This window comes from Mercenaria mercenaria, chromosome 10, assembly GCF_021730395.1.
Source record: "Mercenaria mercenaria strain notata chromosome 10, MADL_Memer_1, whole genome shotgun sequence".
In the NCBI taxonomy this organism is placed as follows: domain Eukaryota; kingdom Metazoa; phylum Mollusca; class Bivalvia; order Venerida; family Veneridae; genus Mercenaria; species Mercenaria mercenaria.
The window spans coordinates 60,650,826-60,664,956 of record NC_069370.1 but is presented as its reverse complement, the minus strand read 5'-3'; the positions used below and the strand labels follow the sequence as shown (position 1 = coordinate 60,664,956).

At 36.1% G+C, this 14,131-nt stretch overlaps 1 protein-coding gene across 7 annotated transcripts in view; it reads right to left on the bottom strand.

Annotated features, from left to right (window-relative positions):
• The window catches only part of LOC123561416 (uncharacterized), a 45,990-nt gene that overhangs the window by 14,832 nt on the left and 17,027 nt on the right, over window positions 1-14,131 (bottom strand). For 5 of the 7 annotated variants that reach the window (XM_045353775.2, XM_045353774.2, XM_045353778.2 and 2 more), the window contains 4 exons: window positions 10,171-10,287; window positions 5,046-5,156; window positions 3,579-3,753; window positions 388-499 (listed from right to left, as the gene is read on the bottom strand). In XM_045353775.2, the coding sequence (XP_045209710.2) occupies window positions 388-499; window positions 3,579-3,753; window positions 5,046-5,156; window positions 10,171-10,287 (515 nt within the window). The remainder of the gene's footprint in view (window positions 1-387; window positions 500-3,578; window positions 3,754-5,045; window positions 5,157-10,170; window positions 10,288-14,131) is intronic. The other 2 variants (XM_045353777.2, XM_045353779.2) reach the window with 2 other exon arrangements.

Genomic DNA, 14,131 nt, shown 5'->3' with positions numbered 1-14,131 from the left:
CATGTTCGGAAACCTTCGGAAGTACACGATTCCGATCTGTCTTTTCCGTGAGAATTCCGTTTCTATTTTTAGCCATGGATTATTGCTTTCAGAGGTTATCGTTCTTTATTAAACACCCACATATTTCGGGTGTAATATAGGTGGCGCTGCGATCGGAAAACAGGTTTCCCCAGGCTGTCAATTTGCAGGTAAATAAAAGATTAGAATTGTCAGACTGGATTCCCAGGCTAACTGAATGGCTTCCTTATGATAGAATTTGACCTGAGGCATGGCTCAAGCTTACAGCAGTAACAGGCAACAGATTTAAAATTGAGAGGCTGACACATGTGTGATATATTCAGATCTAAGTTTATCACATGAGCTAACAAATTCGTTCATTAACATTACCTCATATTCTTCAGGATTGTTTATGTGAACAGACTCATTGTTTGTATAACAGCTGTTCATAGGTAGTGGCCCAGACACTGTTTTTTCCAACAACGTTCTTGAACTTGCATGCCTAGTAAAGAAAACTTATGGATCTAATGATTTTTTAGTGGAAAGCATGCATATTTCCTGTCATTATATATATTTAGAATTTCTCTCTAGAAAATTAGAGATATGAATGGCTATTCAGATAAATTGTAAAACTGTTTTATGCATCTATAATTGTAGAAACTTTAAACTCCATTACAAATAATTCATTTTAACTTTAAACATGAGACAAAACAAACAACAAAAAAAGCCTATGGCCCTAGGTCACTCACCTGAGTAACACATCATAACAGAGTAAACAAGTTTTACCTAGTGATTACATGATGACAAATATTCTGACCAATCTTCATTATGACTGGACCAAAAAAATGCGGCTTCCTGAGTGTAAACAAGCATTTTCTTTGATTTGACCTAGTGACCTGGTTTTTTACCCAAAAATTCCAAATGTCTAAAGGATACATTATGACAAAGTTTTAGGAAGACTGGAGCAAAAAAGTGGCCTCTAGAGTGTATACAAGCTTTTCCTTTGATTTGACCTAGTGACCTAGTTTTTGACCCCATGTGACCAAAATAAAAATTCATACAATATTTCATGAGGAAAAACATTCTGACCAAGTTTCATGTACATCAAATAAACAAGAGTGAAGCTGTTCCTTTGATTTGACTGGGTGACCTAGTTTTGAACCCATAAACACAAATCATCAAAAACTTTGTGATAACACACACTCTGTCCAAGTTGTGTGAAGGTAAGATAAACAAGAGCTGTCGGAGGACAGCAACGCTCAACTATTCAACAGCCTTGTCGATTGAATGAATACGAAAGTCGAAAAAGGGGCATAATTTATTAAAATAGCAAAATAGGCTATGCAACCTGCATAGTGCTTATCAGCTCATGACAGTGGACAAGTGTGTGAAGTTTCAATCCATTCCCATTAGTGGGTACTAAGATACCAGCTTACATAAAAGAATTTAACCAAGAACTTCTAAGTCGAAAAAGGGGGATAATTTTGTAAAATGCAAACTTGAGTTATTGACCCTTTGCACTGCATGTCATATCATGACAGTGAACAAGTGTGTAAAGTTTCAATCCTTCCCATTAGTGGATACTTAGATACCAGCTTACATACAAAAACTTAACCAAACATTTCTATATTGAAAAAGGGACATAATTTTGTAAAAAAGCAAAATAGAGTTATGGGACCTGTTTTGTGCATGTCAGATTATGACAGTGAACAAGTGTGTGAAGTTTCAATCCATTCCCATTAGTGAGTACTGAGATACCAGCTTACATACAAAACCTTAACCAAAAATTTCTAAGTCGAAAAAGGGGCATAATTTTGTAAAAAAGCAAAATAGTTATGGAACCTGTGCAATGTAAGTCATTTTATCACAGTGAATAAGTGTGTGAAGTTTCAATCCATTCCCACAAGTGGTTGCTGAGGTACCCGCTTACATACAAAAACTTAACCAAATCGGGACGCGGACGCATGGGCGAGTCCAATAGCTCTACTTTTCTATGAACAGTTGAGCTAAAAATGTGCCCCCTAGGGTGTTAACAAGCTTATTCTTTGATTGGACCTGGTGACCTAGTTTTTGACCCCACATGACCCTGATAAAAATTCATACGATATTTCATGACAACAAACATTTTGACCAAGTTTCATGCACATCAAATAAACAAGAGTGTTAACAAGCTTTTCCTTTGATTTGACCGTGTGACCTAGTTTTTGAACCCATATGACCCAGTTTCAAAGTTGGCCTAGGAATCATCAAGATAAACATTATGACCAAGTTTCATGAAGATAGGGTCATAAATGTGGCCTCCAGAGCGTTAACAAGCATTTCCTTTGATTTGACCGGGTGACCTAGTTTTTGACCCCATATGACCCAGTTTTGAATGTGGCCTAGAAATCATCAAGATAAACATTCTGACTAAGTTTCATGAAGATAGAGTTATAACTGTGGCCTCTAGGTTGTTAAGCTTTTCCTTTGATTTGACCTTATGACCTAATTTTTGACCCAACATGACCCAGTTTCAATCCAGGCCTAGAGATCATCAAGATAATAATTCTGTGCAAGTTTGTATCAAATCAAAGCATAAATGAAACCTCTATATGGCTGAAAGGGCCAATATAGAAAATTTTACCCCTCTCAGGGGCAGTAACTATAGAACCCATGATGGAATCTAGCCGGTTTTTGAAAGGAATCGAGATCTTATTATGACTTAAGTTCTGTGTAAATGTAGTTAAAATCAAATATGAAATGTCACTTCTATCGTGTTCACAAGGCAAAAATTTACAAATTTGGGCTCTTTCAGGGGTCAATCAGAGGCTGTAACACCAAAATCTATGATTGGATATGACAGATTCATCATGGAATCCAAGATTTATTGCTGTTAAAGATATTTTGCAAGTTTGTATCAAATCAAACCATAAATGAAGTCTCAATATGGCTGCAAAAGCCAAAATAGCAAGTTTTGGGCCATTAAGGGGCCATAACTCTATAACCCATGATAAGATCTGGCCAATTTTTTAAAGAAACCAAGATATTATGCCAATACAAGTTGTGTGCAAGTTTGAGTAAAGTTGATTGTAAAATGTTGTCTCTATCGTGTTCACAAACCAAAAATAGCAAACTCTGGAACCCATGATGGGATCTGGCCAATTTTCGAAAGGAACGAGATATTATGCCAATGCAAATTGTGTGCAAGTTTGATTAAAGTTGATTGCAAAATGTGGTCTCTATCATGTTCACAAGCCAAAAATAACATGGAACCCATGATGGGATGTGGCCAGTTTTTGAAAGGTACCGAGATATTATGCCAATACAAGTTGTGTGCAAGTTTGATATAAACTGATTGCAAAATGTGGTCTCTATCATGTTAACAAGAAACTGAACAGACGACGGACGGATGACATGGACGACAGACAAATGCGACCACAAAAGCTCACCCTGTCACTACGTTCACTGTGTTACTATGTGACAGGTAAGCTAAAAGTGGCAAAGCGTTTAACTTGTCCTAACAGCCAAGTTGTCTCTGTAAATAGGTTGCCTATATCACAGGTGGTTTTACTGTATGTATTTATATAAAAGAAGAACAATACCTCTGTGTATATCTATGTAAGCTTCTAAGGTAGTCTCGTCTGCTACGCCATCTCCTTCGTACATAGTAGAGAATGCCAACAGCAACCACTATCACCAAGACTCCGCCCAAAGTACCTCCAACTATACCACCTATCTTTGACCCACTCATCTTGGACTTACCCGAACCCTCCACAACTGTAATAGAACAGATTAATTAAAGGCTGACTTTGAGCATTGTATTAAGAAAAATGGTTATATTATTATAGCTAAACCAGTATCAAAAGAATAATTATAGAAAAATAGTGCTTCGTTAAAGTGAAATACCTCCATATTTATATAAACGCTTTTGGAATTTAGAAAATACTTTCATTGGTTGATAACTTAAAACAATAGCACCACCTGCGGGTGCCATCGCTCATCTGCAGGTGCTGGACAATATGTATGAAAAGAATTATCGTTCAGATTTTCTAAGTACAAAACGGGCCATAATTCTGACAAAATGAAGGTTAGAACTATAGTTCTTGGCCTACATAGTCATTTAATGATGATGACTAAGGGAGCAAAGTTTCAAAGCTGTAGCTCTTATAGTTTTTGAGAAAAGGGGGACCAAATATTTTAACCAACACAGATCCAATGACAAAAAGATGACATTATCTTGTAGATGTTTTTTTTTTTTTTTTAAATCAGATGAGCTAATAAAAACTCATTATTTCCATCCATCCACCTCGACAGACCTAATCTACAAGCTGGACTTTTCTTCGAAAACCCAGCCAAAAAGGAGTAACAATTTGACCTCCATGTAAGATTCATCAAACTTTCCAGTATTATGATGCTAAATGGGATACCAGCTGACATAAATAAAAGTACGAAACTGTTTAGTTGAAAAATGGGTATTACTTTATGGGAAAAAGCAAATCTGTAAGATCATCACAGAGGCCAGTCCCTTTAAAGGTCTGTAAGTAAAAGATCATAGCATAGCACTGATATTCATATGTGAAACAATGCTTGCTCAAGAATGGATTACTCAAACACCTGGGCTCTCCTGAGCAATTCATGTGGTGCCCCATCACTTTTCAAATCTAAAATAAATAGGTTTTATTATTAACCCTTTAATAGCCTGCTCGCAGCAAGTGATTCTGGCTTTGCTACCAGTGCAGACCAAGATCACCCTGATCACAGTCTGCACTGTTTACCATTCAGTCAGTATCTTTTTGGTAAGCATCCCCTTTAACAGTTAATGGTACAGTCCAAATTGGAAGATGGACAAGTTCATTGTAGAAATTTAGCAGGGTAAGTGTTAATGGATTGGTTGAAACCCTGAATAACTTAAGTATTTTGCTCATCCACTTGCCACTTTTAGCGATAAGTGTTCTACTGTATCACTTTTACCAAAAAATATTGCCATTTTTTTGCATTTTGTTTGAACATACATGTAATATTAACAAAATTTGGAACTAAGATACTCTTTTAAACATAATTACTCATACTTTTTTGCATGGTTCCAACAGTAGTGTTTCCACTTTCCGGCTCAGGTTCCTCCGAGAAAAATGGAAATGGCTGAGTCATTTTTGTAATGGTAGGTGCAAATGCTTCAACAGCTGGGAAAGAAATTGAAAAACTGTGAATGAATAATTCTTTTGAGACAAAGGAAAGCTGAGGATACTGTAAATTGAGAGACGATTTCTCACTTTTAAAGTTAGCAAAATTTGCAAGGACAGTATATTTACCAACTTATTAAAATAGTCACAAAATTATATTAACTATAATATCACTGTCGAGACAGGAACATTATTAGTCATAAAACAAGAGCACCGCCTTGCGGGTGCTGACGCTCATCTGATTTTTTTTGTATAATAGAAATATTGTCCTACCCATGATTTTCGAAGTCTAAAAAGGGCCATCACTCTTGCAAAAAGCAGGATAGAGTTATGTTTCTTGATGTACAGTGTCCACTTATGATGGTGAAAAACTGTTGCAAGTTTTAAAGCAATAGCTTTGATAGTTTATGAGAAAAGTTGACTTAAACATAATATTCAACCAAGAAAATGATTTTTCAAAGTCCAAAAGGGGCAATAATTATTGCAAAAAGCAGGATGGAGTTATGTTGCTTGCTGTACAGGGTCAGCTTATGATGGTGAACAAGAGTTGCAAGTTTTAAAGCAATAGCTTTGATAGTTTAAGAGAAAAAGTTGACCTAAACATAAAACTTAACCAAGAAATCTGATATTTTCTAAGCCCAAAAGGGGCCATAAATCTTGAAAAAAGCAGGATGGAGTTATGTTTCTTGCTGTACAGGGTCAGCTTATGATGGTGAACAAGTGTTGCAAGTTTTAAAGGAATAGCTTTGATAGTTTAGGATAAAAGCTGACCTAAACATAAAACTTAACCAAGAAAACTGATTTTCTAAGTCCAAAAGGGGCAATAATTCTTGCAAAAAGCAAGATGGAGTTATGTTTCTTGATGTACAGGGTCTGCTTATGATGGTGAACAAGTATTCCAAGTTTCAAAGCAAAAGCTTTGATAGTTTAGGAGAAAAGTTGACCTAAACATAAAACTTAACCAAGAAATCTGATATTTTCTAAGTACAAAGGGGGCCATAAATCTTGCAAAAAGCAAGATGGAGTTATGTTTCTTGCTATACAGGGTCAGCTTATGATGGTGAACAAGTATTCCAAGTTTCAAAGCAATAGCTTTGATAGTTTAGGAGAAAAGCTGACCTAAACATAAAACTTAACCAGGCAACGCCGACGCCGACGCCGACGCCGACAACCGCTCAAGTGATGACAATAACTCATCATTTTTTTTCAAAAAATCAGATGAGCTAAAAATGCAATACATTGTCGTCCTGAACATTTAACAGCCTCAGTATTGTCCTGAAATAGTTTTAGTTATCAATCAAATATTTTTTATGTTTTGCATTACTTTGCATAATATGTACAAACATGTTCACAACCTGTGATAATGAGCGTCAAACACTGAGGCACACCAAGGCAGCACTTCCCTGTCTCCATGATGAGACTCTGCCTCCATAGCTGTTTTATGTCTACCTGTATCACTGCCATTAATGTGTTTTTTGTCAATAAAGTAAGCTTTACTGTAAATTCAGTTAAACAGTTTGAAAATAGCAACTGGTGTGGTAGCATTAATCTTTTTATTTCATTTGGTGATATGATTTTGGTCATATGTGAACTTGGGTTTGGGTGCCTCTCAAGACATTATTTCAGGCAGTGAAGGACTCTAGGTAGAACCAGGAACTTTCTAAAATCCAACTGGAATAATAACCACATGAAGGAATTCTACATGCCATGGTTTCAAACCCACAGCATTAATGTGCAAATGATTAAAATATATTTTGATTACAACAATAACCACCCATTCCTTTATGGGCAATACTCATTAAAAGTTTTACAACAGTTACTGTACAATGTTGTGTATATCCACTGAAAAATGAAGTCATTAGGTAAAAATCGTAACTCTTATTTAAAATCATTCAAGTGAAAAAAGTAACATTTTAAATATTTGTCTTGTTTTTGTTGGCTTTAATGTTACGCCTACACAATCCAGCTTATGATGGTTGAGGAAGATCCCAGGTGCCCCTTCATGCACTATTTCATCACGAGCAGGCACCTGGGTATAACCACCCAACTCCAGGGGTAAGTGATTTGAAGTCAAAAACCTTAACTATTTGGCCACCTAGGCCCCATGCAGTTTAAATACAAAAAACATTTTGTTCAACAAATATCCCAGAAGGTACTGAAATAGACAACGGCAAAATCATTTAATTTCACAGGTTGAAATGTCTTGTTTCAGCCCAAATGGCTATTTTACTGGGATATACCAGTAAATTGGTAGATTTCAACTTTTTACAATATAAGAGCTGTCTATAAGACAGCGGGCTCGACTTTTTTTTCAGTGCTTGAATGAGAAATTAGAGTTTTGCCAGTAAAAACTTTATATAACTTTAAGCAAAAAATTCTAAGTCAAAATTCCAATAAGAGTTAAGGGTATTGTTCCTCCTGGTGTAGACTTTGATAGTTAATAACTATCTTAAGTTTCAAGTCAAAAGCTTTGAAAGTAACAGAGATATTTGACTTTATCAAAAACTACCAAAAAATTCTAACTTAAAATGGGGCATAACTCTGTAAAAAAATCAAACCAGAGTTATGGGGATCCTTTTTCCTGGTGTAGACTTTGATAGTTAATAACTATTTTAAGTTTCCAGTCAAAAGCTTTGATGGTAACAGAGATATTTGACTTTATTAAAAACTACAACCAAAAATTCTAAGTTAACAAGAGCTGTCCGTAAGACAGTGTGCTCCACTATTCGGGGATTTGACAGTAAAATGAATATATGTCTGAATAAGAGACCTCTACTATAAAAGGAAGATACACCAAGGGGCATAATTCCATCAAATATACAAATTAGAGTTATTAGGATTGTTACAACAAATGCAGATGATGATGGTAAAGATATATTTTGAGTTTCAAGTCATTATCTTATATAATACCAAAGTTATGTCCAGAAAATGAAGTTTGTTAAAAAAATTTAAGTGTAAAAGGGGCATAATTTGGTCAAAAATACAAATCGGACTTATGGGGATTGTTACCACACATGCAGATGATGGAGATAAAGATACATTTTAAGTTTCAAGTCTTTATCTTATATTGCATTAAAGTAATATCCAGAAAGCAAAGATTACAAAAAAATTATAAGTACAAAAGGGGCATAATTCTGTCAAAAATACAATTAGAGTTATGGGGTATGTAACCACAAATGCAGATGATGATTATAAACAAACATTTTTTAATTTCAAGTCATTATCTTTTAAAGTACCAAAGAAATGTCTATTTATAAAGCTTTCGACAAAATTTAACATGAAAATAATTCCAAGAATAACACCTTGGTGACCTTGACCTTGGGTATAATGGGCCCTGCCCCTGCATATACTATGTTCGTATGCTGGACAATGTTTATGAGAACTTACAGTAAGGTATAAGGAAAAGTAACAAAGCTATGACAGAAAAACAAAGGTTGCCGAAAAACTTTAACCTCAAAAATAACCTAAGTTCAACACCTTGGTGACCTTGACCTTGGGTATAATGGGCTCAGCCCCTACACATACATTGTTTGTATACTGGACAATGTTTATGTGTAGTTACAGTAAGATATAAGCAATAGTAACAAAGATATGACAGAAAAACAAAGGTTGCTGAAAAACTTTAACCAAGAAGGGTCACGCCGATGCCGATGCTGGGGTGAGTAGTATAGCCCCCTATTCTCCAAATAGTGGAGCTAAAAAGGGGCATAATTCTGTCAAAATTCAAATCAGAGTTAAGGGATTCTTTCTCCTGGTGTAGACTTTGATAGTTAATAAGTATTTTAAGTTTCAAGTGAATAGCTTTGATAGTAATAGAGATATTCGATTTTATCAAAAACTTTAACCAATGGCGATGCTGACGCCGGGGCCAAAAAGTCCAGCTAAAAATTAATAAGAATTGTATTTCTTGTTAGGATTTAATATCATGGATTGATGCTACAACAGAAAAATTGGTCCCCTACAAATATTACTATTTTCAAACAATACAGACAGTGCTGAGCAGTTATGTGGACTTACATAGCATAGTAATTAAGAGAAAATTCAATAAGTTCTAATTTTTACTTATTTTCATATTTTTGTTTCTTAACGATGACAGACATATAATACAATAGGAATTTCATCAATATCAACAGTTCTGCAATGGTAAAACTTGACCTTAAAAGTCCCTTTTACAGACTTTTCCTTAGAATATGATTTCTCCTGTCACTTGCAGTATTTTCGACCCGATATCAGGGTGCCGTATATCTTTCTTGATATACCGTCAGTTGACACGTGACCAGTGATATACGCTCAGTTGATCATGTGACCTTATGATCGATATTGTTGTCATAAGAAATTTTGCATTGAAACCATTACCATTGTTTTGGAAATGTCCGGACTAAGAAAATGAGTGGTCAAATGATGAGTTTTTATTCAAAAACGAAGAAGTTATTGCGATTTTTAATTGCAACTGCATTACTGTGTCGGTGATTACGTCATTATACAAGTGACGTCATTACAAATATGACGTCATTAAAACTGTTGTCGCACACTTATTTTTGTAAAATAAATTGCCAAATATCGGAAAATGAAGTAATGACAAGATAAATAGAATAATAGGTTAGTGCCTAACATGGAGAAGGTTTATCTGGCTCGGCTCCGGACGTTATCCGGTTCGCCTTGGGCTCACCCGATAACCTCCTCCACCTCGCCAGATAAACTTTCTCATCTACGGCACCAACCTATTATTCTCTATATACTGGTATTGATCAGTTATATTTTCTTTCATACACATGCATTTCAATTCTGGAATTAAAATTAAGCTAGTCTATCCTATTTCAAATCATCATGATATATTATTATGATCTTACAGCCATTTCTCTGAAAATAAATCCCCAGAATAGTCTGGCTTTTGACTCCTATGAAAATACATTAAGAATTATTTTCTGGATCTTTTCCTCTTTCACTACAATAATTTCTTACCACAATTAGACTATTTAGTTTTATTTTGTCAGAAAAACTGAAGAACACTTACAAGAAACACAGACATATTTATGTTTGTTTGTGCAGTTGTCCCTCCTGTATTCCAAGGTACCATCTGGTAGCTTCATAACACCTATACACTCCTCTTTCATATTTAGGTTAACTGAAACTAAGGTTGTAAATCATATTCTGGTATTTACCCAGTATATTTACAGTGTGGATGAAACTGCTGTGAAATTATTAATGTTCCTTGGTTTTCAAGGATTTCAAGGTTGCCCCAGTTCTTAAAATCTAAAAAACGAGTTTGATTTTCAAGAGTCAAAATCTATCAATTCCCATGAAGTAGGAGGTTCATGAAAGAGATATATTTACAGGTAGTCAGTAACAAACTATTTTTAAAAGTATGTATATTGTAACAGATTTACGCCCGTCGAGAGCTTGTTAAGTTGTCATTCTGGTACATCTGACCTTTGACCTCTAAGTGTGACCTTGACCTTAGACCTAGGTATATGGTTCTTGCGCATGACACTCTGTCTCATGATAGTGAACAACTGTGCCAAGTTACATCAAAATCCCTCCATGCATGAAGATTTATTTATTTATTTATTTGGGTTTTACGGCGCATCAACACAGTATAGGATATATGGCGCCAAACAGGACTACTACTACTCATTTACATTGAAATAAAAACATGAGGTATGGAATCAAAATTTGCATACCTGCTGGAATCACAGAGTTACTGCAAAACCAAGTGTTAAGACCCTATTAGTCGCCTCTTATGATCATGCAAGGGTAAGGCAGTGGATCCAATTCTTTTCATACACCGATCGTCCCAGAAAAACATGGGGCCAATGCATGAAGAAGAAGTGCTTCGGACAGTCATTCTTGAATTTGACTTTTGACCTCTAAGTGTGACCTTGACCTTAGACCTAGGGACCTTATTCTTGCACATGACACTCAGCCTCATGGTGGTTAACATTTGTGCAAATTACCTCCAAATCCCTCCATGCATGAAGAAGAAATGCTCCAGACAAAGTCATTCTTGAATTTGACCTTTGACCTCGGCCTTAGACCTAGGGACCTGGTGCTCCATCTCATGGTGGTGAACATTTGTGCCATGTTACATCAAAGTCCCTCCATACAAGAAGAAGATATACTCCCGACAAAGTCTGTGAATGCCACTTAAGCCCACCCTTACACGTATATAAATGTCTGATTTTTTTAATAAAGAGTTCCAACTATGTCAGCAGACTGACAAAATGTAAAAGTGTTGTTTTTTTAATCAACAGGTTATAAGCAAATGATTCAAAGTCAATTACTCTAACCACTTAGCCATTAAAATATCTTGACATTCTCAAGTGTAGTCATTTTTCCACTGTATGTAGTTTCTACTTTGTATCTTAGGTGACACTTATATATAACATTTAACTACACCTAACTACTTGTTCTACAGAACAGTGTTTTCTGAAATGTGATCTAAGTGAACTTCTTCAAAATCTGATACTGTAAACTTTTGAGAGTACAGAAACCCCAACCCCGGTAGAAAGCCACCTTTTAACAGGATGGATCATTTAAAGTATTGTTAAAATCCATTTACTGATCATTTTGCCATTATTGATCAGTCATACAATAAGTTTTTTTCCCCATTTTTTTCTGTACATGCAGGCAGGTGATTTTTTTTTCACAGGATAAAATTTTTATGGAGTAATTCTGAAGAACTACTAATCAGGTAGTCTTTATCTGGGCATTTTATAAACAGGTCAAAGTACACTGATATTATTTAAATCAAAAATTATAGAATCATTCATTAGAGTCAGCTAGGTGATCTCTGTTCAGCACAGGTTTTACTGTAATATCCTAATAAATATTGTCAGACTCAACCATCTGCATTTCTTTAAGTCAATGAGAATGCTGAGTGACAGGGCAGGTGTCTTCCAAAGGCTAAACCTGGTGACAGTTCTTTTCTAGGTAAAGCAATTTCTTATTTCAATTAAAACAAGTGAATGAAGTATTGCCATGCAATACAAAGTCCCCTACTGGAAGGCACCTATTTTCTCTACTGCAGTATAACATAATGAACTGATATCTGTCAATGATGTATAAACAATATTGTACTATATATACAATATGTTATAACAAAACACTTGGATTAAAATTTATATATATAAAAACCTACAGTTGTTTTCATATTGAATTTTTTTGGCTGATTATAAAAATGTTATCATGTAAGTTATTTATAGTAACAACAAAGGGAAATTAATCTTAAAAAAAAAAAAAAAAAAAAAAAAAAATCCACAAGTCCACAAGAAACTCTTTACCAGGTAGAGATAGGTCAAAATACACCTAAAAATTTGATGTAACATGCATGCTGTACCACAGAAAAGTGGTCTCGATTTTTCTCTACCGCCAGTAATAAAAAAGTTACAATAAAATCTATTTATAGTAACAACAAAGGGACGTAATTCTAAAAACAAGGGTGCCTCATGGTGGTGAACATTTGGTCCAAGTTACATCAAAATCCCTCCATGCATGAAGAAGAAATGTCCCGTACAAAGTCATTCTTGAATTTGACCTTTTACCTCTAAATATGACCTTGACCTTAGACCTAGGGACCTGGTTCTTGCGCATGACATGTTGTCTCATCCAGGGGAATATTTGTGCCAACTGATATCTAAATCCTGCTTTGCATGACAAAGTTATAGACCAGACAGGAAAAAAATCCTCTTGACCTTTGATCTCAAAGTGTGACCTTGACATTTAAGCTAGGGTATTGGGTGTTGCGCATGACACGTCGTCTCATCATGGGAAACATTTATGCCAAGTAATATTGTAATCCCTTGATGGATGACAGAGTTCTGGATCGGACAGGGCAAAAACCTTATTGACCTTTGACCTCCAATTGTGACCTTGACCTTTGAGCTAAGGGTCTGGGTTTTGCGCATGACATGTTGTCTCATCATGGGGAACATTTGTGCCAAGTAATATTAAAATCCCTTCATGGATGGCAGCGTTATGGACGGGACAGGAAAAAAACTCTGTTGACCTTTGACCCCCAATTGTGACCTTGACCTTTGAGTTAGGGGTCTGGGATTTGCCCATGACACGTCGTCTCATCATGGGGAACACTTGTGTTAAGTGATATTAAAATTCCTTAATGAATGTCAGAGTTATGGACTGGACACGAAACAGACCCTGTTCATGCTATGTTAACATTTGACTGCTAAGTGTGACCTTGACCTTTGAGCTAGGGGTCTGAAAGTTGTGCATGACACATCGTCTTATTATGAGGTACATTTGTGCCAAGTAATATTAAAATCCCTTCATAGATGGGAAAGTTATGGACCGGACAGGAAAAAAGCCTTGTTGACCTTTGACCTCCAATTGTGACCTTGACCTTTAAGCTAGGGATCCAGGTTTTGCGCATGACACGTCGTCTCCTCATGGGGAACATTTGTGCCAAGTAATATTAAAATCTCTTCATGGATGGGAGAGTTATGGACCGGACAGGAAAAAAGCCCTGTTGACCTTTGACCTCGAATTGTGACCTTGAACTTTGAGCTAGGGGTCCGGGATTTGCGCATGACACATCATCTCATCATGGGAAACATTTGTGCCAAGTAATACTAAAATCCCTTCAAGGATGGGAGAGTTGTGGACCGGACAGGAAAAAAGCCCTGTTGACCTTTGACCTCCAATTGTGACCTTGACCTTTGAGCTAGGGGTCCGGGTTTTGCGCATGACACGTCGTCTCATCATGGGGAACATTTGTGCCAAGTAATATTAAAATCCCTTCATGGATGGCAGAGTTATGGACCGGACACGAAATTGCAGACGGACGGACGGACGGACAGACGGACGGACGGAATGACGGAAAAGTGCATTCCTATAGTCCCCGAAACTGGTTTTCAACCAGTAGGGGACTAACAAGGCAGTCTGAAAGACAGCTACTTCCCCCGTTACTGTTATGGATAGTGAAAGGGTTGATGGTATTGGGTGGAACCATTAAACATTCG